This window comes from Oryctolagus cuniculus, chromosome 15 (assembly GCF_051225735.1).
Source record: "Oryctolagus cuniculus isolate XC-2025 breed Fujian yellow rabbit chromosome 15, ASM5122573v1, whole genome shotgun sequence".
NCBI classification, from domain to species: domain Eukaryota; kingdom Metazoa; phylum Chordata; class Mammalia; order Lagomorpha; family Leporidae; genus Oryctolagus; species Oryctolagus cuniculus.
This window is the reverse complement of record NC_142881.1, coordinates 4,642,063-4,669,150: the sequence shown is the minus strand read 5'-3', so window position 1 is coordinate 4,669,150 and position 27,088 is coordinate 4,642,063. Positions and strand designations below refer to the sequence as shown.

General features: G+C 52.5%; 2 protein-coding genes across 14 annotated transcripts in view; one reads left to right on the top strand and one right to left on the bottom strand.

Annotated features, from left to right (window-relative positions):
* DOCK1 (dedicator of cytokinesis 1) overlaps positions 1-27,088 on the top strand; it is a 493,657-nt gene that overhangs the window by 190,445 nt on the left and 276,124 nt on the right. For 6 of the 13 annotated variants that reach the window (XM_051833503.3, XM_008274844.5, XM_089313822.1 and 3 more), the window contains exons 26-27: positions 6,102-6,229; positions 9,016-9,111. In XM_051833503.3, the coding sequence (XP_051689463.3) occupies positions 6,102-6,229; positions 9,016-9,111 (224 nt within the window). Of the gene's footprint in view, positions 1-6,101; positions 6,230-9,015; positions 9,112-9,238; positions 9,493-13,076; positions 16,974-17,303; positions 17,452-17,564; positions 17,940-27,088 lie in introns of those variants that run through there. The other 7 variants (XM_089313818.1, XM_089313824.1, XM_089313820.1 and 4 more) reach the window with 5 other exon arrangements.
* The window catches only part of INSYN2A (inhibitory synaptic factor 2A), a 58,184-nt gene continuing 46,938 nt past the window's right edge, over positions 15,843-27,088 (bottom strand). Inside the window, exon 4 of the mRNA XM_051833509.3 lies at positions 15,843-18,488. Coding sequence (XP_051689469.2) covers positions 18,305-18,488 — 184 coding nt within the window. The 3' untranslated portion in view covers positions 15,843-18,304. The remainder of the gene's footprint in view (positions 18,489-27,088) is intronic.

Genomic DNA, 27,088 nt, shown 5'->3' with positions numbered 1-27,088 from the left:
GTGACTTGATGTCAATTTCTCCTCCTGGGACTGGAGATTATTTTGTATTTTGCATGAAAATATGCCCCAGTCCTCCATGTTTGCATACATGTGCACATGTATGAGTCATTGCCCTGAGGTAGACTAATCTGGGCTCAGGTGCTGGGCTCCTGGTTCCCGTGTTTGTACAGTGTATAGATGAGTAGGTGGCTACGGACACCATCATCTTGCGTGTTTGTTGCTTGAAGACTTGTGTGTGGGAAATAAATCGTGTGAACACTTTGAAACATGTGGTGCAGGATTTGTGGATGATGGAACCATAAGATGTTTGTCTATGAAAGATGAAAAGGAAGCGTCCCCATCTAAATGGCTCACAATGTTTAATTCTCATGAAAAGTGTTTTTCTGGATTTCAGTTCTCTGTAGCACATACAAAGTTATTAAATGCACTTTATGGATCATTTGTTTAATGTGGCCAAACTAAAAATTAAGAAGCACATTACTCAGTGTTCATAAAAATGAGTGTTTTAAATGGACAAATTCATTCTTGTATTTGCATCTTGCCTTAATGTAGTGCTGTAATGGGCTTACAGATGGATATTCTGCCTCGACATTGTAGGCTGATGATGCCTGTTGAATACCTTTTATAAAGATTAATATTTTTAACTCTGTGCCCATTAGCGGAGCATTAATCATCCTCGCTTTGGCCCTTGCAGCTGCGGATGAACAGACGTCCAGTGCCTGGAGTCTGTAGTCACGGCGCACCCCTGGGGGAAGGGTGAGGAAGGTGCAGCTGGGTGCCCACAGCCCATCGCATGGTGTCTGCGCCCACCCTGGCTGGCCTGAGCTGCCTTCACTGATGTCTCTGCATGGCCAAAGAAGCAGAGCTGTGGAAGCAAACCCTAGATTCCTCTTAGGTCCCTGTTATGTCTTTTTTTTTTTTTTTTAAATATTTTATTTATTTATTTGACAGGTAGAGTTACAGACGGTGAGACAGAGAGACAGAGAGAAAGGTCTTGCATCCGATGGTTCATCCCCCAAATGGATGCAACGGCCAGAGCTGTGCAGATCCGAAGCCAGGAGCAGGTGTCCCTTCCTGGTTTCCCATGTGGGTGCAGGGGCCCAGACTTGGGCCATCTTGTACTGCTATCCCAGGCCACAGCAGAGAGCTAGACTGGAAGAGGAGCAACCGGAACTAAAACCCGGTGCCCATAAGGGATGCAGGTGCTGCAGGCAGAGGATTAACCTAGTGCGCCACAGCGCCGCCCCTCCCCGTTATGTCTTGTGGCAATCCTTATGGGCACTGCTGAGTCCTGGACCCACATACATGGGATGGGGTATCTGGCAGGAGAAAGCCGTGGCCTTGAATTGATTTACACCACCTGTCAATTAAAAAGAGGTCCTCACATTCTGAGTCACACACGCAATTTAGAATTTTCTCGTTGCCACATTAAATAAAAGCACAAAGCAATTGATGCAATGCATTTCAGTAATGTATTTTGTCTAAAATATCATTGCAAAGTGAATTCAATCTATGAATAACTAATGGCATAATTTATATTCTTTTCTCACCCTGAGTCCAGGGTGTGTTTTACACTTAAAGCACATCATAATTGGATGCTAAATTTTCATCAGAGAAACTTGATCTTTATTTTTATCATTTGATAAATTCAGCATTGAAAAGCTGTATTTATGTACTCAAGTTGTTCCAAATAATTGGTTCCAATAATGAAACCAAGTATTACTTTTTACATTTGGATTTATGTTAATTAAAAATTTAAATAGCAGGCATTCTGGTGCAGTGGGGATGCTAGCTTCCTGTGGCCCAGTGCTGGTTTAAGTCCTGGCTACTCTGCTTTTGATCCAGCTCCCTGCTAACGTGCCTGGGAGGCAGCACGTGGTTGTTCAAGTATTTGAGTCCCTGTCAGCTACGTGGGAGACCCACATGGAACTCCTGGCTCCTTCCTTCAGTGTAGCTCAGCCGTGTCTGTGCAGCCATTTGTGGAGTGAAGCAATTTATAGATCTCTCTCAGTCTCTCCACCTCTCTCTCATTTACCTTTCAAATAAATAATAAATAAATATTTTTGAGAATTCAGAAAATCAACAAGTGCATTTCTCAGTGGTGATAGTAAAATTCCAAGTGCTTGGTGACCACAATGTTGGATAGCAAGCTCTGGGACGTTAGTTTTCCTTTGTGTATGTTTAGTTGAAAAGGATGGCTTTGCACAATATTATTATTTATAAATAGCCACCATTTAGTGTGTGCTCACTGTCTAACAATAGACACACTGGATCAGTTAGTGCCCACAGTACATTCCAGAGGTACCCACTAGCTTTCACACTGTGCAGATATGGAGAAAAATTGAGACGTGCAGAGTTTCAGTAACTTGCCCACAACCCAAAGGTCACTCCTGAGTAGGAGAGGTTTTGTGGCTTCTTCTATGACTCCTGTTATATTATTATTTGTATTATGTCATCCCTTGTATTGTGTGTGTGGGTGAACTGATCAAGACACTTTCCAGAGTGGTCTACACTACGAGACTCCTGGTTTCAGAGTTCTCAAGAAGTTACATGCAAGCAGATTATTTCAAATGTCCTTCTTATTTTGGATTGGCCGAGAGAAGACGTTCGGCTCATGGGGACATGATGCTCATGTCCTGGCATCAGGTGGGGACAACCAGGACATGGCAGGGAGTCCCCTTCTTTGGTTGCCAGTACGGCTTCTTGCACATTGAAGCTTCCCTCATCCTTGCAGAGGTGTGTGTGTGTGTGCATCTGTGTGGTGTGCTCCCAGGTTCCCCCTTAGATGCACAGGGAAATCTGAGGGTCTTACTGTTATTTAAAACCTGCACCCCAGCCATTCTTGAATGACCATACAGTCTGTAGCCTTGAATGCGGAATAAAGAAAGCCCCTTAAAAAATGAGGCTTTGGGAACAGTTTGTTAGGTTTTGCGTTGGGTGAGGGCAGCTGAGTAGCTGCTGTGTTGGACAGCGTGGTTCTGAGGCATTGGTTTTCTCTGGGTACTGTTAGTTGAGAAAGCTGGTTTGTGCGATACCTATCATTGTTTGAGGACTGGCAGCAGCACTGGGAAGTGGACCTGCTTTGACTACTGACTCTTTGATACCAAAGCCATGTGATTGCAGATAAACCAAACACTCACACATAACACACTCTCCCGTGCCCGCATGTGCACACACAAGTCTGTGTGCTGTTGTCTGCATCTGCCAGGAGACCGTCCATGGAAACCGGGTCTCCAGTCAGAGATCTTCTCACGTGTTTTTCCTTCTGACGTCTCCTAAGGAGGAGGTTGCTCTAGGCTGCAGGTCCGTCCTCACCATTCAACAGGTGCAAGTTGATGGGGCGGGGGGTAGTAGGGCCAGGGTATTTGGGTACCAGATCCTGAGGGCACAGCTCTGCTGTCCTCTGGGTCCAGACCTGTTCCTCTGATTTTCTAGAACCATTCTTGGCACACTCCTTTTCCTCTCCTATATGGACTGGTCTGCTAGATCTTCTCTCCTTGGGTCTCTCCTATGGTTGCTTCCACGTATATCCATGCTAAGTCACTTTTCCCGTTAGTCACATTGTCATCGAGTGCCTTCACCTGCTTCATCTTCGTGGCTGTGACTTCTCGATGCCTTGGGAATTTGGCTTCTCCTCCAGTTTGGTGGCAGCTCTAGTGAGGACTGCGTGGCCCCATGTTGAGGGTGGACATACTGGCCATGTGTTTCCAGTCGAAGGGAAAGAGGACGCCCCGGAGATGTTATGGTGGGGGTGGAGGAGCACACACAGAAGGTCCTGTGCAGGCGGGGCTTGAGTAAACTTTGCCCAGGAACCTCTCGGCCGGTTGTGGAGGCCCCTGCGTGGGACGGAGCTCTGTGGTTCAGGTCAGCAGCTGTAAGACATGCCTGAGGATAGAGGTGGTTTGTGGACTTTGGGATTCTGTAAAAAGGACGTGGGGGCTTGGGGGTGTTGTTAGAAATGATGTAAATGATGTCAGTGTGTTCCTATTCTTGGGTTGGATTCCCTCCCAGGAGGTCATGTCCTGGTGCATACCCTTGGACCAGCTCCATCCTTGGGTGGCCCCAGCGCTAGTGCAGGGTGCAGCCTCCCACAGGCCCAGCAGGTCTTGGCTTTTTGCAGTGCCCCCGTAGAGAGGCACCTTCCGTGAGGCCTCCGTTCTTATTCTGGCATCTCAGAAGGGTTGAGTGGGAATATAAGGAAATCCATGTGAGGCCCAGATGCGAAGGGACCGTTGGGGCCTCCTCCCTGACCCCTATGGATTCCAGACATCGTTGCCAGTAAGGCTGAGGTGGCCTCTCCCCAGGATATGTGTAGCAGGTGGCGGCATCTCCTGCATGACATCTGGCTGAAGAATCTTTACTGGGATTCTGAAGTTGGCAAGTGAACCATCTACTCACTGAGCACAGCTCTTCCTGAGAAAACAGAGTTGCTATCCTTCTTCCCTAGGGAGCAAATCCATATGGAATTTGAAAAACGTTGGCGTGAACCGCCTACCTGGGTCCCCAGGGAGATGTTGGGCCAGAAGCGTTCCTGTTCTTCCTGATTTCTTCCTTCTCCCTGTTTGCCCTGTGCACCTGCCTCCCCTTGGTCGTTCATTGTAGGGTGTCTTGGGCACAGTTCTGCCGGTGTTTTGCATGCTTGTAGGAACCACTCCGATGTTGCTTGCTCATTTTATTTTTTCATATATATAAAAGGCCCAGGAGGCAGGAATGCAAAACATACTTTTATGTATCATTAATGATGTAAGTCCTAAAACCCAGCTAAACATTATTTACTGTTCCCAAACATTGAGGTCTCTGCTCCCGTGCTCTGCATTTTAAAGGAGAATGGCTGGGTAGGGATCAAAATACAGAGCCGGTGCTGTGAGCACGTGGGCCAAGCCCAAGTGTGGGTGGTGCTTGGGTCGCATTGGGTCTGCAGTTGGGAGAGACAGGAATTGCATTTTAAATCTTATTGGTAGCCATTTCCTTATTGCTGTTGCATTTTCTGAGCGTCGTTTATCCATGCTTCTCTCTGAAACCCCGAGCTTTCTTGGACCTGGCCCTCATGCTCCAGGGTCCTCGGCTGTTACGGCCACATTTCCTGTCTCGGTCACTTTGCCTAATGTCTGTTTTCCCAGTCTTCCTCAGCCCACGGTGCCACAGTCCAGGGCTGGGCCGTCCGACTTGAGGGAACTAGGAGTAGGTGAAAGAATTTGCGGTTCACCCGTCTTTGTTGTGTGACGTTTTTCATATAGCAAATCACCGAATTATAGCTGGAGAATCAAGAAGCACCAAATAAGAGTGTCTGTGTTCGTGTCATGTGCACACTGTAGGATGTGTGTCTGGGTTTGCATGTATTGTGAATGCTTGTGAATTGTTTATGTGAATTTATATTTATGTGTGAGGGTACTTCAAGGTGTTCATGGAGAGAGGAATTAAAAGATAAGCTTATTTGGGTGCAGAAAAGTTTGAAATCCTTGTATAATTTTTCATAGTATGCATTTTTTCATGAAATTTCAATAATTGTGCATGGATTGCAAGAGTTTTTCTCCCGAAGTAAACTTACCTTTTAATTCCATTTTCTAGGACATTTTTCTTTTCAGATTTATTTGTTTATTTATTTGAAAGGTTGAGAGAGGGAGGGAGAGAAGGAGAGAGAATCAGCCTTCCATCTTCGGGTTCACTCCCCACGTGCCCACCAGAGCTGGGCTGGCCCAGGCTGAAGCCGGGAGCTCTGTCTGGGTCTCTCTTGTGGGTGGCAGCAACCTACGTACGTGGACGCTCATCTGCTTCCCAGGGGCGTTTGCGGGAAGCTGGATGGACAGCGTAGGCAGGGCTTGACCCCGGGCACGTTGCCAGGGGCTGCTGGCATCCCAGACGGCAGCGTAAGTAACCACTGCACCCACTGCCTGCCCCTGCGTGATCTGTCCAAAGTGTCTACGTGCAGCAGAGATGCATGACGTGCCAGTGTTTTTGTGTCGATTACTGACAAGGCGACAGACACGAGGCCCCTGTGGTGGGGACTCCGGCCCTCTCCCCGGGCCGGGCTCCCGTGCGGCGGGGCAGGCAGCTGTCACCGCGGCAGTAGGTGTCACTGACTGGCCCTGTGTCCCCGGCAGACTGCAGGGAGATCCTGCTCCCCATGATGACCGATCAGCTCAAGCGCCACCTGGAGAGACAGGAAGACCTGGAGGCCTGCTGCCAGCTGCTGAGCGACATCCTGGAGGTGCTGTACCGCGAGGACGTGGTGAGTGCCCGCCTGGCCGCGCGGGCCGTGTCCTGCCTGCGAGGGGCACTGGGCCGCTCGGCACGAGGGAGCACTGGGCTGCTCTCACGAGGGAGCACTGGGCTGCTCTCACGAGGGAGCACTGGGCCGCTCGGCACTAGGGAGCACTGGGCTGCTCTCACTAGGGAGCACTGGCCTGCTCTGCACGAGGGATGACCGGCCTGCTCTGCACGAGGGAGCACCGGCCTGCTCTGCACGAGGGAGCACTGGGCTGCTCTCACTAGGGAGCACTGGCCTGCTCTGCACAAGGGAGGACCGGCCTGCTCTGCACGAGGGAGCACCGGCCTGCTCTCACGAGGGAGCACTGGGCTGCTCTCACGAGGGAGCACCGGCCTGCTCTGCACGAGGGAGCACTGGGCTGCTCTCACGAGGGAGCACCGGCCTGCTCTGCACGAGGGAGCACTGGCCTGCTCTGCACGAGGGAGCACTGGCCTGCTCTGCACGAGGGAGCACCGGGCTGCTGTCACTCGGGAGCACTGGGCCGCTCGACACGAGGGAGCACTGGGCTGCTCTGCACGAGGGAGCACTGGGCTGCTCTCACTAGAGAGGTCTGGCCTGCTCTGCACTAGGGAGCACTGGCCTGCTCTTACTAGGGAGCACTGGGCTGCTCTCACTAGGGAACACTGGGTCGCTTGGCACGAGGGAGCACTGGGCTGCTCTGCACGAGGGAGCACTGGCCTGCTCTGCACTAGGGAGCACTGGGCTGCTCTCACTAGAGAGGACTGGCCTGCTCTGCACTAGGGAGCACTGGGCTGCTCTGCACGAAGGAGCACTGGCCTGCTCTGCACTAGGGAGCACTGGGCTGCTCTCACTAGAGAGGTCTGGCCTGCTCTGCACGAGGGAGCACTGGCCTGCTCTCACTAGAGCACTGGCCTTCATTTGAAGGTTCACTGGTTCTTTCCCTCTGTGCAGTTGCACTCTTAGATTATTTTTATTTAAGAACATAGCATAATGTTTATTATTCTGCATTGAAATTAGGTTACTTCCTGTATCTTCTCAATGCACAAGGCATCCCAAGACCTAGTTTTTAATCCTTAAATTCAGAGAAAAAGGCATTGATGCTAAAGGTTGGCCAATTACCTGCATTCTTTCTTTTAATTCTTATTTTTATTTAAGTAATACATGCACAGCCCCCCCCCCCCCCAAAGCCCAGCGTGTTGCTAAGGTTACAGTGAGGGGGCAGCTCTCGGCTCCTCCCCCGCAGGCTAACACGGTAACACTGTCTGTCCCTGCCTAGCGTGGCCTCTGCACCCTGGGCTGTATTTCCTTTAGCTTTTATAAATGCATGCTTATTCAAGTGACTAATTTTTTTAGACAGAAGCTGATAGAGGCACAAGTGGAAAAATCTCACCCTCTGCCTCCCATCCCCAGCGTGACACATTTGTTTCCACGTGCACACACGTGAGGGCGTTGCCTTTCCAGGTGCGTGTGGAAAGAGGGGAGTGATAGAGACAGGAGACGTCTAAGACGCTCGGTAGAGCCGGGGACAGAGTGCCCAGGTGACTTCAGGCCTGACTGCAGGCAGCAGAAGACGTGAGCCTGCACACAGAAGGCGCGTCTGGAACACAGCGCCCCAGTGTGCAGGCTGAGAACAGGATGCAGTCAGGGCTGGACCGGTCCAGATGCTGACCCCCAGCAAGGGGAAGGTTAGCCGTGACTGACAGGATTGCAAAACCCTGCACAACTTCCCCCAGCCCAAAGACGTAACCCCTCGGAAGCCTCCCTGTGTGGATCCCCGCCCAGGAAGACCTCCCGCGGGGGGAGCTTGCCTGCGCTTCAGTGGAACTTGGAGTTTCTTTCTCTCTTTGCTCCGAAAACTTCCCTTCCTGCTCACGTCTCCTTGTCTGTGCTCCTCATCCGTCTCCGTCTGAGCGGGTGGAACCACCGCCTGCCTCATCAGCACCAGGGCTCCTGGCGGGGAGGCCAGGATCGCAAGTCCGCGGGTGGGGCTCGTCCTTAGCGGCCTCCTGCGTGACCTGGCCACCTGCCTGCTCAGCTCACACACCTGGCCGCCTGCTGCCTCCAGCGCCGGCTGGTGTGCTCAGAGCCTGCTGGGTGCTCTTGACGGAAGAGCTCTGCTGATGGAGGCCCAAAGACCAGGCTCCAGCGGTCCCCTTCCAGGCCTGGTCTTTTCTTACTGGAACAAAGGTCTGGGGTAACACAGTTTTATGTCAAATCAGAGGGAGGAGGCGGGGGGACCCCACGGGAAAGAACGGAACTGGAAGGCGCTTTTCATCAGGTGCACGGCTCCGTGAGGAAGAGTCAGCGGTCCCTTTGCACAGTAAATAAGAGTGGTTTTCCACCAGTGGAGAACTGCAGCAGTCTGAATTGTGTATAATTTGCTAACCTGACATTTAAGCTCTCCTGTGTGACAGTTGGAATCCTTGGTGTTTGACAGGCAGAGCAGTGTGGGGTTGAGATCTGCCTGCCGCCTTTTTACAGATGGCCTGGTGTCTTTGAGAAGTAATTAGCTAATCAGGGATCATAAACATTATATTGTTAAAACATATTTGCCTTATTTTTAAGGTTTGCTTAAATTAAGTTACTATGATTACACAACGAATTATCATTAATGGACTATAATTAATAAAGTGACTTGAGTTTTCTTTGAGAAGGCTTTGCCTTTGACAAGGGCCATTTTTCATCTCGTTAAGGGCTGTAATTGATTTACTCTTTGCAGGGTAAATGGATCTGGTGGCAAGGGCCGGGCTTGCATGCTAACGATGGCACTGGTGTGTCTCCCCCAGGGGCCGACCCAGAGGCACGTGCAGATCATCATGGAGAAGCTGCTGCGGACGGTGAACCGGACGGTCATCTCCATGGGGCGGGATTCCGAGCTCATCGTAAGTGCCCTGGGACACACGCTTGTGTCTGAGCCGTGCCTGGGCGTCCCTGCCTCAGGATGGTGCTCACTCTCGGCCCCAGTTCCCATCTGGTCCTTTTCCAGATGAGCTTATTTTGTTACAACAGGGGGAGCAGGGGAGACACAGCCTGGCGTGTAAGATGCACTCATTGTCCCGGGCTCCAGAAGCCGGCAACAAAGTTGTAGGGTGAGCAAGCCGAGAGCTCAGAGGTAGAACCGCTTGGCGCAAGTTTGGCATCCCTTGGAGCAGAAGACCAGGCCTGTATTTTCCAACTAAGTCTTCGTTCTTCTGGTAGTTTCTTTCTTTTATTTATATTTACGCTACCATTAATAAAATTTTATGAAGGACCTTAAAAAGTAATTGAGGTGTTCCAACTTAGCTATTTTATTGCCTGCTTTAATGTATCGTAGGTGTTCCTCTTATATGAATAGTTAGGCCCGGAGAAGTATTAGGTTTTTAAGAACACGTAGGTAACGTTGGCGGCAGCCTTGCAAGGGTCAGGCCATGGAGCCTTTTCTCGTGAGAGTCCTGCTTTCTCTGAGTTCCTTCAGTCTTACGTTTGGGTCTGTAGCCAACAGATCCCCACGTAGGTCCTGTTGAATGGGCTGACTCCAGGGCCACTCCTGAGGCTGAGGCTTGCTGCTGTCCCCTGGTGGTCCTGCATGGGCACACTTAGCCCCTTGGCGTGTGGAAGTGGGAGGGGACTGCAGAGGGGGTGGCGTGTGGCTTGAAGACAAACCTGGTACATGAGAAGCTGCTGAAATGCCTCTCGAGATGGGATGGAGGTGAGCCACTGGGGGTGATGTGGGGGTCCCCAGGGCATGGGTCAGGCAGGAGGTACCTCTGGGATACGGAGACACAGGCAGGCCCGCCTGTGGTAGGGGAACGTGGTCCTGTGTGTAGTGAGGCGGCCACGATCCTGTCTGTGGTTAGATGGACACTTTCTCATCTGTGCTGAGGGAGACTGTCCTGTCTGTGGTTAGATGGACACTTTCGCATCTGTGCTGAGACTGTCCTGTCTGTGTTAGATGGACACTTTCTCATCTGTGTTGAGGGAGACTGTCCTGTCTGTGGTTAAGGGATACGATTTCATCTGTGACTGGGAGTACAAGGTCCCATGCGTGGCTAGGGGACAAGGTCCCATCCGTGGCTAGGGCGACACTCTGATCTATGGTTAAGAAGCACGGTCCTGACTCCGGTTAGGGAGCGTGATGCTGTCTGTGGTTGGGGGTTTCGGTCTCGTCTGTGGTGAGATCATGGTCCCACCCGTGTTCACGCGGTTACAGTTCTGCCTGTGGTTAGGGGACACAGCCCTGCTGCTCACAGGGTCTGCACTGCGGTTGTGGGACTTGGTCTTGCCGGTCATTACTGCCTTCAGTCTGGGTGCTTTGTCACCTGGTTCATGGCCCCTGGCCGACAGTTCCCCTACGGAGAGGGGGAAGGGTGGAAGGCCATAGGAGTTTGGATGGATCCCAAGGAATGTGGAGACTGCAAGAGGTGCGTGCAGCTTGGAGCAAAGGTAGAATGGAGCGTGTGGGGGTGGAGTCTCCTCCTAGGCCAGGAAGGGGTTGGGGACCCCTCTGCCTCAGGGCAGGGCCAGTGTGGGCCAGGTGTCGGCCACTCTGCACTGAGTGCTCTGTGCTGGGCACACGGTGTGGCCATGGGGAGACTCTCTGGTCCTTAGCATCTTCCAGCACAGGAGCCGCAGAAAAACCCCACAGGTGCCAGGAAGCAGCCAGGACCCCACAGCGGGGGCCGCAGTGCGTGTCCTGGCTGTGGTGCCAGGGCTTGCTCTCGGTGGCCTCTGTTAAGTCCAAAACCCAGGATACCCGGTGCTGTGGTCCATTCCAGGGAGTGTCCTAGGTCTCTGTTTCGGTTATGTAGGTGTGGGGGGGCGCCTGAGGCAGGGGGAGGGGGAAGCACCTTCCCATTTTCTGCCGTCTCCTGTGTTCTGCAGAGAGGGCCAGAGCAGAGACGGCGCCCTGTTCCTGAAGGGGTTGGGATGATGCCTCTCCTTGTCCAGAGGAACCTCTGGGAGCAGGTGGCCAGGACTGGGACTGGGGCTTGGTGGCGTGCAGGTGGCTTTGCTGGAAGGAACCTGTGCATGTTCAGAGAAGAGGGGTGTGACCGTGAGGGCCCGGCCTTCGGCTCACCGTCCATAGCCGAGGTCCTGCTAATGGTAGCTGGGCTCTAAGATGGGGTTCGGGGATGGAGGAGGCACAGTGGATTGTGTCATCTGGGCCCATCCCCCACAACCTTGACCTTCTCAGATGGAAGTCTCTAGAAGCAGGAACGGAACTGATGTCTCATGCTGACACCTCCCAATTGTAACACATTCAATGTCTATAAAAAGAGTCCACAAATTCCTTTGAATTTCTTTTGTAAAATCAAGCTGTCATGGAAGAATTCTCCAAAAGAAGTATTCTGAATAAGCTATAATTATTTAATGAGCGATGACAGCATCAAGATGTTTTCAAGAAGGGTGTTTGCCATTTAAAACTTGAGGATCTTTCAGTCGTCAGCCCTGTGTGAGTCCCCTCTCGGCTGGCGCCCTGCCTGGGGGGCTCGGCCTGGCCTCCCTGTTGGCATCTGGCACAGATTTGTGCAGTAACTTCTCATGTCTCAGTTCCTGCCCTGTGAAGTTAGCGTAGAGGAAGATCAGGGCAAAGACCATTCCTGACAGGGGCTGGTGCTGTGGCCCAGTGGGTTGAGGTGCTGCCTACAGCGCCAGCATCCCATACCAGAGGGCCAGGTCCTACAACGCCAGCATCCCACACCAGAGGGCCAGGTCCTACAACGCCAGCATCCCACACCAGAGGGCCAGGTCCTACAACGCCAGCATCCCACACCAGAGGGCCAGGTCCTACAACGCCAGCATCCCATACCAGAGGGCCAGGTCCTACAACGCCACCATCCCACACCAGAGGGCCAGGTCCAGTCCCAGCTGTTCTGCTTTGGATCCAGCTCCCTGACAAAGTACCTGGGAAAGCAGTGGAAGACGGCCCAAGTACTTGGCCCCCTGCTACCCATATGGGGGGACCCAGTTGGAGTTCCAGGCTCCTGGCTTTAGGCCTGGCCCAAGCTGGGCCATTGCAAGCATTTGGGGAGTGAACCAGCAGATGTACTCATGCCTGTGTGTGTGTGCATGTGTGCGTGTGTGCATGTGTGTGTGTGTGTGTGTGTATCTTTGTCTCTGTTGCTCTGGTTTTCAAATAAATAAATAAATCTCAAAAGATCCCTGAACAGGTGATCGAAAACTTTAATCCACAGGCCTTCTAGAGTAGCAAGTGCAGGAAGAAGTTTGTAGATCTGTTCTGGGTCAGCTGTGCCATTCCATTGTCTCCTGGGACTCCACCCTCTGTGTGTTACTCAGTTTCTATAAATGTAGTGGAAATTGTTTGAATTAGCTTAAAGTTTTAAGTATGCAGTGGAAATGGATTGTAATAGATGCCCTCCATTTAATGTTTTATTCTGTTGTAAGCAATAATACTAGAAATGTGACCTGCCCCCATTGGAACTCGAGATTGTGTGGGAATGTTGCTATGGCCTGACTCCTCCCCTGCCAGTATATGGATGGACCAGAGCCCTGAGGAGCTCGGCCCTAACATTAAGCTGTGATATACAGTACAAGGCTTTTTTCCTTCATCTGTATCATTTGTTTGAGTGCATTGTATAGGACTGTGTGTCAGGCATAGGATAAAATGCTGTGGTCCTAAGTTGTATATGTTACCGTTAACAGTAGAACACTGTGTGGCCGTTGTGGAACCATCAAGCACGTGGGTGCCAAAAACGGGCAGTGAACAGGCAGCGTTGCAGGCACCTTGCACGGGGTTCAAGGTCATCCTATCTCTACTCCTGTGCAGTCTGATTTTGTAGAATAAGCAAGTGGAAAACCTACTTCCGCATTGTCAGATCTCAGATTCGGTTTTTTGCTCCCTTTTCAGAAAGATTTCTGGATGCCAGTCACTGGGCAGCCTCGGTCAGCCCGTGCACGGTTCTGGGCAGGTGGCCAGGCCTGGGGTCGGTGCTCTGTGTGATGTGCAGGTGGCCCGAGCAGCCACTAGGCCGGTGACCGGGGCCTGCACACGGGTGCCTGACCGTCCTGGAATGAACACTTGCTGGGATTGGAGCCGACGAAGTGATCAGTATGCAGGAGGGCGCCTTCCCCCACCGTGTTAGCTGCCATTGCTTCTTGCAGCTGATCAGATTCACATTCTGTTAATGGGCCCTTTAAAACGGTGATCGAGTTAGAAGGACTGTTACAGGTTTTCCTCTGGCCTGGATCCACACCAAAGACAGGGAATTACTGTTTCACTCAAACGAATATGCGGGCTTCTTCCAAGGGAAGCTTCCTTTGGAAATTCACAGAGTCGCAGCGGACTCATTCCCGTGCCGACAGAGCATCCTGACATGCTGCAGTCGCAATGGGCGTGACTGGGTTTCTGCTCTGAGCATCAGCCCCCGAGCACGGATAGGATGGCGGGTCTCTCCCCAATGGCAGTGTTATTCGTGGGGAGTTTGCTGTAGTGAAAACCCAGTTACTTCCTCGAGCCTCGTGTGCTTCTGCATTCAAAACACAGAGTGTGAGGTTTGGTTTCCCAGTTAAAAGCACCTTTTCACCAAGACTCATAACCAGGTGTTTTCACCATGGTGTCCCGTCTCCATGAATGAGATTTATTCTGAGAAGTGTATCCTAACAGAGCTTAAGTATGAGTGTGCTTTTAGAAACTGCTATTTTAAAATCTTCATTGTAGCAGCAACAAAAAAAAGTTGTGATTCCAATGGACCTGGGTATGACTTTTATATTTAAAAATATCCTTAAATGTGTCTCTACTGTTTGCCAATAAATCTACTAACAAAATGTACGGTTTAAGGAAATCATCCTGACTCCCCTGTGTGTGCAACCGGTGCTGGCTCCCTAGGGCGTTTCCTGGTCGGTGATGGTAATGACGGTTTTCCCTGCCTGGACGTCTTCCTGTGGCCCTGCTGTGTGCTCCAAGGCTGGTCTCTAACATGGGTTGAGTCCCGGGAATAAAAGTCATGTCGTTGCCTGAGTAATCTTTGCTCTGCAATTCCTGCACGTTGATACCACGCTGCAAAGATACCTTAATTACCGAGCTACTGAAACGGTAATAGGCTGCTTGCCCCTGACCTTGTCATCTGGCAAAATGTGTGCCACGTAGGACAGCACGATCAGCGCCTGCTGATTCCCCAGTCAGTGCAGTTTCTGGTCTCTGCATCCTGCAGCTGTTTACCTCTGCTCCGTGAGTCGATGACACACGAGGCCCTTGCTGTCTGTGTGAGTGACAGGGCTTTGCAGGTGACGGCATGGGGCGTGGCCAGTGGGGTCTTGGGGAGATGCCGTGCCGGTGAACCTGGTCCGGTCAGCAATCAGGCAAATTTCACTTTCTGATAAAAAAAAAAAAAATCCTTGCAGTCAAGGATTTGGTCCAGCAGTCTGGGTTGTGTCACTGAGCCTCGCTGTCACGAATGAACACAGATGGACACGCTGACCACAGATGGAAACGTCTGTGGCCCCTTCCTTGTTCTCGTTCTCTTCTGTGAAAGGCAGAACCCTTTTCCTTGGTGCTGTGTCTTCTTGGGCTGGGGAACAGCTGTGTATCTCGTTGTGATGAGCCCCGGTGGCCCACCAAGGAACCAGTGCTGTGTGGCATCGTCTGGTTGTGGTTTGGAGACTGGAGTCTGGCAGTCTGAGCTGGGCTCCGACTGTGATGCCACTGTACCTTGTGTGCTGCCACAGCCCAGTCTCCAAACACGAGACAACTCAGCAGGCTCCGAGGGGGCCTGGGAAATGTAGGCCACTGTTCCACCCTTGCCTGACGTGGGGAGGTTCTCCCACCTGGATTCCCTGTCCAGATTTGCCTCACTGCAGTTGCTGGGTGGGGTCTGAGGTCCGAGAGCAGGTGCAGAGCCCCTGGGCCTCCAGCCCCTTGGAGATGAGCTGCACACTGGCAGGGTGACTGCAGGCTACTGAGAGGGCAGGATGGCCTTCCGTGTTCCTGGGTGTTGGTGGACCAGGGCCTGTGAGCAGCACAGCAGGAAGCTTGATCATGTGGCTGGACAGCTCCCTCCACCCGTCCCTGCCCTCTGTACCCATCCCTTATATCCTCCCCATACTGTCCCCTGAAGCGTGTGAGAGGGTAGCAGGAGTCTCTTAGCCAAGCCTGCAGAGCCCAGGGAAGGGGACGGTGACCTCTCCACCAACAGGGTGAGCAGCAGAGGCCACCACTGGCTCGCCTGTGCTCGCGGAGGCAGTATTGTTGGGCTGGTGTTCGTGGGAGTGGGAGGTGCACCTGCCTCCCACCCAGGAGGAGGAGGAGAAGAAAGGCAGGGGAAGGCAGCCCATCCCCTGGGGCTGGGAATGATACGGAGAGCAGCTGCTTCATCGGCTGCTGGATGGTTGCAGGGCAACACTGGGCAGGTTGGACATCTCCCACGAGGTCCCTCACCTCACCCTGCAGGGAGCCTGTGTGGTGCCCTGTGACCTTACAGGGTTATCCTGGCTTCCTGGCAGCTAAGGACCAGGCCGGTGTCCGGCTCCCCAGGCCACCCAGAGGGCAGTGCCCAGGCTGAGCAGTGGCCTCCTCTTCTGACGACCTGGTGACCGTTCTTCCGGCATGATGATTTTCTTCCATGATTTTTACTTTCCCAAGTTACAGAGGCCATGAAATCAGTAGCCGCACAAAATATTATCTTTTATGTTTTATTTAAAAATTATTAAAGAACTTAATGACAGGTATAATAATTTAATCTCTATACGTAATGCCGTGTGCACATCTACATACGCGGGAACATTGTACGTTGTATCTTGGTTTTATATCAAAGTTTGACTTCAATCTTTCCAGGAGAAGGATCACCATCTATTAGTGACACGTTGCAATGAAACTATGACATGATTTTGAAAGTATTTCTTTTCTATTTTGAAGAGACTTTTATTTTTAAGGAGGGGTTAGTGTATCTCCAGGGATTCCTTTTTTAACTCTGAACGTGGTAATCTTGTTTTAGTTGAGACCGTGTGAAACAATAATGTGATTTTGTGTGCTGAGATGTCCTCTTGTTTAGACAGATTTGTAGAAGTAATTAGAAAGCTGCGAATACCCTCATTTTAATTCACTGACATAGTTGGGGTTCTTAAAACATAAGGAGGCATAACTTGTTGCAAACATTTTTACAACATTAGTTAAAAACAGTATAAAAAACATGAGACACATTTTTAGATTTTTTTAGTCTACATGAAACAATTGCACTTTCTCCTGTTCAGGATACACTGTCATCTTTCTTCTGGCACTAAATGTTTCTCAACTCTGCTTCCTGGTACTTGGGGGTTTGAATCTTTCTACTGTGTCTTCAAAAGGCGTGTGTGTGTGTGTGTGTGCGCGAGTGGGTGTGTGTGCGTGTTAGACTGTGTATGTGTGCGACTGTGTATTGAGTGTGTGTGAGAGACTGTGTGGGTGGGTGTATGTGAGAGACTGTGTGTGTGTATCTGTAGTATTGTTTGAGAAATCCCCAAGGAATGTTTGCTCACTTTTTTCAAGTCCTGATCTCATTACTGATCACTAGGCCTTGTAGAGCCAACACACTTAGAACTAAAATAGATTTGCTGTTGGCAGGAGGAAAACGCGTGGCAAGAAGTAGCTCCATTCTGAACAAAGCAGGTCAAGATCCTTTTCACCAAGACCCTTGGTGTTTGGCATCTAATCTGTGAGGTGTGCAAGTCTGCACTCGATTACACATGAAACTGCAGGACAGAAACTCGAAGACTAGGTTTTCTATATGTTCACAGACTCTTCAAAATTTAAGTTGTACAAAAAAAGGCAAAATAAGATCCCTACATCCTATTGTGAAAAGCAAAAAATTGATAGACAAAGTCATTACTAGACTAGGGGGTTTTGATTTCTATAAAAAGATACTTGCAAAGGTGCAAAGGAATGCGTGAAAAAATAAAGAACTAAGACTTCCATTGCGATGTGTATGTAATCAGGAGAGAACTCCAAGTGGTACTGTTGATTTAGAAAATACCTAAAAACATCTGAGTCACAGCTTTCCTCTAAGTATGTCCCTTAGTACAACTTACTAATAGGTTAAATGTGGGTGACAGTAAGTTTGTCCATTGGTTAGCAGCTAAACGAGACTCGCTGTTTCTCTTTGAGATGGCCAGGTCTTGCACAGATGTCACGAGGCAGAACACATTGTGTAGGACGTCTGGCTTTGCTCACGGGACGAACAGTGTCTCCAGTGACTGAGCTACAACAACACTTTTTCCGCTGCGGTCCAGACGCCTGGGATTTATCCATTGTGTGTGTCTCCAAATTCCTGCCAGAATTTATCAGTTGGCCTTCGGGTACCAAAAGATTAAAAATGAGATCTAAGAAAGCTTAGTGTCCCATAGCTCTGACCCTGTCAACTTGCAGTGATAAAAGGCATATCCCGACTTCGGGGGACTCCTGGCTGCTGGCCGTTTGGAAAATGAGCGGTGAACGAACACGTCAGAGGTCTGGAGATGAAGAGGGTGCTGAGTCGGAGGTGTCGTGTGACACGGAGATGTGGTCACTTGGCTTAGCGCTACAGCACATGAAGGCAAATATACACGTAGTCACATTTGAGAGAGTATTCATGGTCTCCGACCATTTGAAAAAATTGTGCTTTCTCCAGAATTTGATGTGCTGAAAATTGCACTCGCCCCCTGCTTATTTGCAAAATGAAACATAAAAATGAGGTCCTTTGCAAACATAAGGCTTGCGATTTTCTTCTCATTATTTAAAAAAAAATAAATAAAGGCTTGAAAATAACTATGAGTTTTAGCTGTGTACAGAGTGACAACCTGCCCTGGCCCAGGCTGCTGACATAATTCTTGCAGGTCTCGGAGGAGGGGAACCGGAGTTTGACAGCGTCTTGGACGGTGTAGGTTCTGTTTCCGGTTTTGCTCCCCTCCCCAGTGAGCTGTGACGAACAGCCGGCAAGGTGGGGCCCTGCACACCGTGCTGCTGTTGGTGATCTCTTGGTACAAAGGCCTTTTTTGGTACGCAGGGCGAGAAGCGGGGGGCGCCCGCGTCGGCACCCCGGTGTCCTCCGTCCGATCCGTCTCGGAAAAAGGATTGACTTCACTCGAGTGGGTTCAGAGTCGGCCGTGGGACTCCGCTCACCACGCGTCCTAAAGGAACCAGAGTTTCCATCTTCCGTGCTTTTTGGATTCGGTTTTGGATTTTTGCTTGGGAGTGGAGGAGGCGGTCTCCTGAGAGTAAGGCGAAGGTGCGACCTGAGTTTCCTCAATGGGATGGAGTTTCCTCAGCACTGGCTGCAGTTTGTCTTCTTGCTGCTTAAAGTCGAGCTCCACACTAGAACGACAAAGGGGCAGGGTTTAGAGCCGGGCTCCCCACACACAGAACCCTCTGCCCAAGGCGCCATTCCATACTCTGCCAAGGGCACGTTCGTCCGTAGTGTGCTTACCGTGTCACGGCCGCCGAGTAGGAAGCCATCGGCTGTACTGTACTTGTGTGTCACTGTGAAATATTTCAAATAGTCTCATTTGCCCTGGAAAATCGGTTATTTGCTTCCATGGGCGAATCTTTGAAAGTTGTGTTAATGTATGCAGTTGGTGTTGGAGGCTCACATGTCTCCTTCGATGAGAAAACAGTGAAATCTGAACCGTTTTGCTGCTTGTCCATCAGCTGCCCATGAATGGTATGTTGTCACGACCACGAACTGAGAGCTGGAATGGGCAAAGGTCCTAGTGCACGCGCACCAGGTACCCACCAGCCCAGGTCCCGGGCGCCTTGTCCCAAGGTCACAGCACCTGTTAGCCCACCTGAAACCATCGGGGAGGGAAATGACCTCGGCTTCCATTTTCCTCGCAAAACCTTACCTGTCTGAAAAGCTCGCAAGAGCCACAGTGCCTGGCGCTGGGGAAACTCCTGTGTTTATTGGGTCAACACCGTTGAATGTGACTCAGTTGCTATCAGTTTTTAGGAAGAAACACAGATAGCCTTCAGTCAGAGCAGCACAAAATTGCAGTGTGCAGACGCAGAGCTCCCAGGTAGGGCATTTGCCAGTGGCGACAATCTCTGTGTCAGAGGCGTGGCATTAAAGAGGACCTCCTACACGTATGTTATTTCTTGGGAAATCGCCACGAAGAATGGCGCCAACCTGCCTTGAGTCCCCCCTTCTCTCTGTGGCTTTGAACAGCGCCCTCTCCCAGGACCCTGGGGCGTTTGCAACAGGAACCCGTGATCCTGTGTTGGCTCTCAGTGAAGATGCGCAACCCTGCCGCCTGCCTGCTCAGCGGCGCCGTCCCCAGCACCGCGGGCCAGGCTGCTGCACCTGCCAGCCTCGGGGAACTCTCTCGGCCTTGCTTCTGCGTCGGGTCTAGAGGTTCAAATAAATGTCAGCGGATCTCAGTAAAGGCTCAGCAGTGATGCTAATGCATGAGCTCGTCACATTTTATAACAGTGGAACCGCAAACCATTTATAAACATGAAATCCTATTGATTTAGGGAACCATTAATCCTCACCAAATTTTGACATTTTAGAAAGACAGAACAGCAAAGCTGTCTTATCTTGAGTTCTAAAAGCAAGTTCAAGACCCGCCTAATGGACCGATTTATGTCTCAAATCCTCCATTCCATTCTTCTTATTGTCACAGACAATAATATTACTCTAGAAATTAGGGGAAAAAATATCAGACAAGTTTATGGCTAGCTACCCCCTCTCCCAAGGCAGGAGCGATTCTTTCTCCTTCCTTAAAGGCCTGTTTGAATCATGGAGCTCGAGTCCTCCAGTGCAGATGAGATCAGCAGACCCAGTCCCTCGTCAGGGACAGAAAGCGCAGTTCTAAGGATGTGGTGCATTTAGGGCACTTGAGCCTTGGCTGTGTGGTGTGGAACTGCCGGAAAAATGTGCTGCTGCTCTGATGCTGGGGGTAGCAGTGGGGTGCCCTGCCCCCCTCAGAGTCGGCTGTGCAGTTCAAGGGGGGACAGTACTATTGCCCTTTTGTTTTGCAGAACTGGAGGGTTCCCTGCCCCCACCCCCAACCAAGGCAGGAAAGAACTCGAAACCATGTGAGGCAGTTCCAGTGCCATTGTCCCTCTTTGTCCTTATTTTCTGTAGCTCGCTAGTTCTGTCCTGGGAGCAAGCGCTAAGTACTAAAGACGCCTGTTGGGGGATTCTTCATCTTGGACATCTAACAAGGGGACGGGGAGCTGCTCTGCTGGGCCTGTGCGCGTGGTGTGTCAGGGACCAAAAGGGGCTGGTGCCGCCGCCCCCACTCTCCGTTTCACGACTGGCTCCCTGGTCCCAGCCGGGTTTAGTTATGACTGCAGGAAGGTGGTGCATTTCCTAGGCTACCACTTCAATTCTGGGTACCTGTAATTATTGAATTCCCATTAAACAGCTACATTGGGAATCCTGTTATTAACCAATTTATCACACCGCGGAACCATGTAATCACAGAGTAATCTAATCTGAGACCTTGTTAACAAAATGACTCGACTTTATCTGTCGGGGTGACTCCTCCTCCTGTTCCCCCAGACGCTGTGACCCAGAGCAGGCTTCCCAGTGGAAGGCGTGTGGGAGCCAGTGCCTGTCCCTGGGGCCACTGAGGCGGCCGAGAGCTGCGCCCCCTCCAGCCCCCATCTGCCTCCTGGAACTTGTAGTGGACCTGCTTGTGGGTGATGGGTGTGCTGCCGGCCACACTGTGAGGACAGAGGGATGGCGTGCACCTGCTAAAGACTGCTGTCTCCTGGGGGCTTTTCTTCCTGGGGAGGGGGCGCTCAAGGTCACTGGGTGAGGTGAAGCAGGCAGCTGGCTGCTGAGGATGGTGTCAGAGGTTAGAGGCCTGACCGGCCAAGTCTGGCTGACCTTGAGGTTGTAACAGCCGAGTGGGCAGAGGAAAGCCACGCCCACTCCCCAGGTGAGGAAAGGGGTTGGACCTTCTGGGGGGCATTGTGACTTCTGTTCCACAAACCAGCAGCGCGTTTTCTGGGACATCTACAGGGGCCCTGACAGTGACAGCTAGCTGGGTGACAGGTGCTGGTTGCCATCGATGGTGGCTAGACTTCTTCCTTCCTCCGGCTGTTACTTGTCCCCGGCCTGGAAGGTCCATCCCTGATCCCGCGGTCCACAGGGACACAGCTGCTCCTCTGTGTGTGGCCATCTTCCTAAAGAGCGCCCCTGGCAACCCTCTCGTTCCCATCTCTGCACCAACCCTGAAGAGTTATTGTTGCCGTGGGACTTTGCCTCCATCTTTGTGCACATGGGTGCCGTGGCCGGTGCCCGGAGCAAGGCCTGCCTCTTGGCAGCTGCCTCAGAAGTTTTCCAGAAGGAATGCATGGGATCAGAGCCTTCCAGGGCAAGTCTTGCCTCTGCATTGGCGCCTGCACTGCTCTGCTTAGGTCAGATATGTAGGCTTGTTCCTCCCCGGATGGACCCCTGTGGACACAGCGACCTGGGCTGCCCCTGGAGGCAGCTCTGTCGCTGCAGCCGCTGCAAGTGGTGCATCAGAAGTGAACTGAAGATCCTGAAATGTGTCCAGAGGAACACATGGAGCCTCGGCTCCTGCGTCCGGTTCTCCACTTCCGATTATTTGCCACAGGTCTGCTGCGAGAGCTGGCCGGGTTGGTGGAGTGGGCAGGGGTGTGGGGCGCTGGGTGTGGCCTTGTCTTTCCTCTTCACTTCTCCCGTGGGCCAGAGGAGGGTCTGGGCCTGCGCTGAGGCCCAGCCTGTCGTTGCTCCAGCGACGCAGGTTCTGAGCGCATGGCTGCCTCGTGGTGTTGGCACTGGCACTGAAGCCAGCATGCACTCAGGCGGGCGGGAAGTGCAGGCTCCTGACCTCCTGGTCTCACTGCCCAGAAGCCCGGGAGGCGGACGCTGCTGGCTGTGTTTGCGCTGCGTGGGCTGGGGGTTGTGCACACCATGCTGGATGCTTTCTTGCAGAGGCCAAGCAGCCTGGGAAAGTCCTGTCTCCCGTGTTCAGAGGGGAAATGTGGGTTGGAGCCCAGCCGGCCTTGCTTGTGCAAGGTGCGCTCTCCTCATCACGGTGTCAGACGTGGGCTGCGGGCTGTGCTGCGTGAGATGGAAAGAGGCCTGGCCGCTGCGGATGTGCACAAGATGGACAGCCCAGGGCTCTTCCTGTTTGCCTGTGTAGCGCTCTTTCTCCACCCGTGTCCCCATTTTCCCGCCACACACGTGCTGTCTTGGCAGGCCCAGAGCACTGAGGCTGTCTGCACTGACACAGTGTCCCATGTGCTGGCCTTTCAAAACGCTTGTGGAAAATGCAATAAAATGATGTTTGTTTCGGTACAAAGCAGTTGGAAGTTACTGAAGACCCCTCCTAACTGTGCGACTCCTTCTGATGCACGATTCAAACCATCCAGGGTAGATCCAGTTCCTTTGTTCAGTTTTCCTTTCTCTCTGTCTCTCACTAAGTTGTAAGCATGGGGGCTGATTTACAAGATCATTATTCTGGAAATCTCGGGCCGCTCTCACTTCGTTTTCTCCTGGAGACATGCTAGCATGTGCGGTCAACACATCCCCTGACCACTTCACGTGGCTGCACAGCAGTGGCCTCTTCGGTCTCCACTTCTACCTTTTTCTGAAGCTCCCAGGAATACTTAGGCTCTGCTGGTTTCCTCAGCAGGCTGTCTCCCACTCGTCCTGTGGATGTGAGAGGAACGCGTTGAGTGCAGTCGCTCCAGTTGCTGGGTGCGGTCGTTGGGAGGTAAAGCAGGGGGTTCTGCTGGGTGGTGTAGCGCGGTAGGGTCATCTGCAGCCTGGGCCCCTGCATCCCACACTGGAGAGCTTGACATCGCGTTTCATCTGTTTCCCATCCAGCTTCTTGCTGACGTGCACTCTGGGAGGCAGAGGGTGATGGCTTGAGGCCCTGCCACCCACGTGGGAGACTTGGGTGAAGTTCCTGGCTCCTGGCTTTGGCCTGGCTCAGGCCCAGCTGTTGTGGGCATTTGGGGAGTGAACCCATGGATTGGATGGAAGATCTCCCTTTGTCTCTTCCTCTCTCTGTGTGTCACTTTGTATTTCAAGTAAACAGAAAAATCTTTATAAAAACCAGTAGGTGGCCGGCGCCGCGGCTCACTAGGCTAATCCTCCGCCTGCAGCACCGGCACCCCAGGTTCTAGTCCCGGTCGGGGTGCTGGATTCTGTCCCTGTCGCCCCTTTTCCAGGCCAGCTCTCTGCTGTGGCTCGGGAGGGCAGTGGAGGATGGCCCAGGTGCTTGGGCCCTGCACCCGCATAGGAGACCAGGATAAGCAACTGGCTCCTGGCTTTGGATCAGTGCGGTGCACCGGCCGCAGTGCACCGGCTGTGGCAGCCATTGGAGGGTGAACCAACGGCAAAAGGAAGACTTTTCTCTCTGTCTCTCTCTCTCTCACTGTCTACTCTGCCTGTCAAGGAAAAAAAAAAAAAAAAACAAACCAGCAGGTGAGTTTGGCTCCTGAGCACCCCTGGAGTCTGTGTCGTGTGCAACCCCAGCAGTGCCACGTGGATCCTAGGTCGCCGAGGATAATTCTCTTTGAAGTAGATCAAGGGTTCCCCTGTTGGCTGTGGCTGTTCTGACTCATGCTCTGCCACTGAGGATAAATCAACCCGCCCTGGGGGTGGCTCCTTCCCACTGGGCAGCAGGTGGGAGGGAACGTGGGGGCCTGAACTCCCTCGGCTCCTTCCCACTGGGCAGCAGGTGGGAGGGGACGTGGGGGCCTGAACTCCCTGGGCTCCTTCCCACTGGGCAGCAGGTGGGAGGGAACGTGGGGGCCTGAACTCCCTGGGCTCCTTCCCACTGGGCAGCAGGTGGGAGGGAACGTGGGGGCCTGAACTCCCTGGGCTCCTTCCCACTGGGCAGCAGGTGGGAGGGAACGTGGGGGCCTGAACTCCCTGGGCTCCTTCCCACTGGGCAGCAGGTGGGAGGGAACGTGGGGGCCTGAACTCCCTGGGCTCCTTCCCACTGGGCAGCAGGTGGGAGGGAACGTGGGGGCCTGAACTCCCTGGGCTCCTTCCCACTGGGAAGCAGGTGGGAGGGAACGTGGGGGCCTGAACTCCCTCTGCTCCTTCCCACTGGGCAGCAGGTGGGAGGAAATGTGGTGCGGGCCCTGGTGGCCCAGCGTGTCACGGTGTGGGATGGCTCTTCCCAGGTTGCTTTGGCTATGGCAAATGATGTCCCCACGGTGCAGCACTGAAATGTCAGGAGAATTTGGCCACTGTCTGGCTGGCTTTGCTTTAGCACTGAGAGCAACCCCAGGGTCACCCAGGGGAAGCTGAAAGTTAGGGTTCAGATTCTAGACCTCGTGCTGTCCTTTGCATACTGGGCACATTGAGGCAAGCCCCTTCGTCCCGGGCCTCCATCAGACACGTGGATGCACCAGGACCCGCGTAGGCACCGCTCTTCTGAGCACAGCTCCTGTGGCGTCTGAGCCTGCAGCTTGCTCCTCTGTCTTCCCAAGCATGACTGGGGGCCCCTCCTCCTCCTGCTGGTCCAGCAGCAGATGAGGGGCCAGCTCTCCTGTCCCTCCTGTCTGCAGTGCAGGCTCCTGTGTCCTGCGCCTTCAGGTGCACTCAGTGTCCTCGTGGCCCTTGGTCAGCTGAGTCTTGGTCCTCTTCTTCTACTTGCCAGTTGCTGGGTCACCTTCAGGAAACTGGCATGGCCATTGTCTTATTTCAGCATGTCCTGTCCATGCAACTCCAGGTGACCCGGCACCACTTGTTCAGGGGGCTTCTAGAATCTCCAGGTCAGCCCACCCTACGCTTGGCACGGTTCTCTGTATTTTTACGACAGAAGGTCTCACGTTGATGGCAGCTGTGTTTTCTCAGGGCTGTGAACTTGGGGAGGGAGGGTACTGTGTTCAGTTCTTTTGTCTGTGGTACAGTCAGCATAGTGCTGGGCTCAGGGCATGCTCAGTTTGTCCACTGGATTGAAATAAAGTGTTGAACCATTTAGTGTTTCCTCTATGGAATCATAATGTGCGTATAATTGCCAATACCCAAGCAGCATAGATTACAGGCCCATTTTGTATCCATGGGTCCCGTTCCAGTCTTTCAAAATATTAGTAACCTGTAATCATTAGCTTTTTAACACTTGAAACGGAAATGATTCACCATAATTTTATGTGCTTCCCTCACCACTATTTCACACAGTAGCTGCACAATCACAATCCATGTTTATAACGTGTAAAATATCAGCAATAGATGACTGATCAGTAACACTAACCCTCGGACTGTCCCCCTTTTCCTGGTATGCCGCGGTGAGACGTTTCTGACTGTGGCTGGAATTAGAAGCCCTGGACGGTAACTGAGCTATAGGTGGGACCAGGGCTTGTCCACAGCCGTGGTCGTCCGCGCTCTTTCAGAACGGCTCGTGGGTCTTTCCCGGCCGCTGGAGCGCTTCCTTCGCTACAGCTGTGTCCTCCATGTTCGTCTAGCCCACAGCTCTCTTTCTGGGGTACCCAGGCCCCGACTGCATGCCTCAGTCCAAGGGCAGGTCAGATACACGGGGATCAGGGAGCCTCACTTTGGCTTCCTGTAAAATCGCGCCACAGAGCGCCTGGAGCAGGTTCCACGTGCCCACAGTGATCCCTCCAGGAGGAAAGGGACCTGGTGGCCAGCCAGGCTGTCACGTGAGCACCAAGCGTGTCGCAGGCCGCCCTGCTGCAAGCCTCGGCCATGGCGCTCTGCAGCGAGGCGGCGTTGCAACGGGCAAGCACAGCCTGGCTGTGCCTGGCGCACCTTGGCCTCAGCACAGAACGGTTTCCTGTCTTGGAGCAGAATGTACGGTGGGACCAGAGGGACACAGAAAACTCAGGCCTGCGCTTCTGTCCACAGCTGAGTGGTGAGTCCCTCCGTGCCACGGTGGACTACAGGTCAGCCGGCCCGAGTTGGGTTGGCCACAGCCCTGCCTGTCCCCTCGCCTGCCTGCCTGCCTTTCTCATCTTGAGGATGGACACTCTTCTGTCCAGGGAGGCCGGTGACTCCCCAGGGTTTTGGTACTGGAGCTCAGGGTGCAAACTGCCCAAGCGTGCTGAGCGGTCAGCCTGGAGCTCCGCTTCCCAGAAGCCCTGACACTTCCCCCTGCCCTCCCCGGGACAGCCCACTCTGCTGCTCTGGGCGATGATAGTTCTCATCCCTCACAGCAGACCCCCGGCTGCCCGTGTATGCCCAGTGCTGTCCCCAGTGGCCGTCTGCACCCAGCTCCCCGAGTGCCTCCAGGAGGGCGTCTCTGAGAGACAGAGGGGTCCTTCCAGCATGACTGAGTACAGGGAAGGTCCTGCCGGCTGCACCCCACAACCTTTGTGGTCTCTCGTCACCAGGGGAATCCCCTATGGGCTTTCAAGGGACCAATACCTGTCTTGTGGCAAGGACTGAATTCTGTACGTAGCCCCCAAAACAGTCTCCATATTCATCGAAAGATGAATTGCTTGTATTTTCCCACGAAACCGGCGGTACTTTGACCTTGCACTTTGACCTTCGGCAAGGCCCCCGGTGAGGCGTGTGGGTGTCATGAGCCTTCCTGAGCTGAGTGCACCTTGACTGACTGTTCTAGAAACAACGTGCTAAGATGAGTAACCAGACCCCAGTCTCACAGCATCTATCCAAGAGAACAAAGGTGTTACTGAACGCCTACAACCTATGCCTTACACGTTGGGGGACATGAAACAATATATTGTTTAGAATCTGAATAGAATAGAAACAAATTTGGATTATTAGCTTTGGGAATTTTCAAGGAGAATTTTGAAGTCTCTCAAAATTATTCGTTCATGCTGAGTTTCAATTTACTTTATTAAAAAATAGAGCTCCTTACGCTGGAATAACCGTGTGAAGTATTGTCCGGGGTTTCCCCTCTGTCAGCTCCGTCCCACTCTGGCCCCCCGAGTACTCGCGGAGAGCAGAGCGCTCCATCTGAGACAGAAGGCTAGTTTCCTCCGCATAGGTCGTGCTGCTC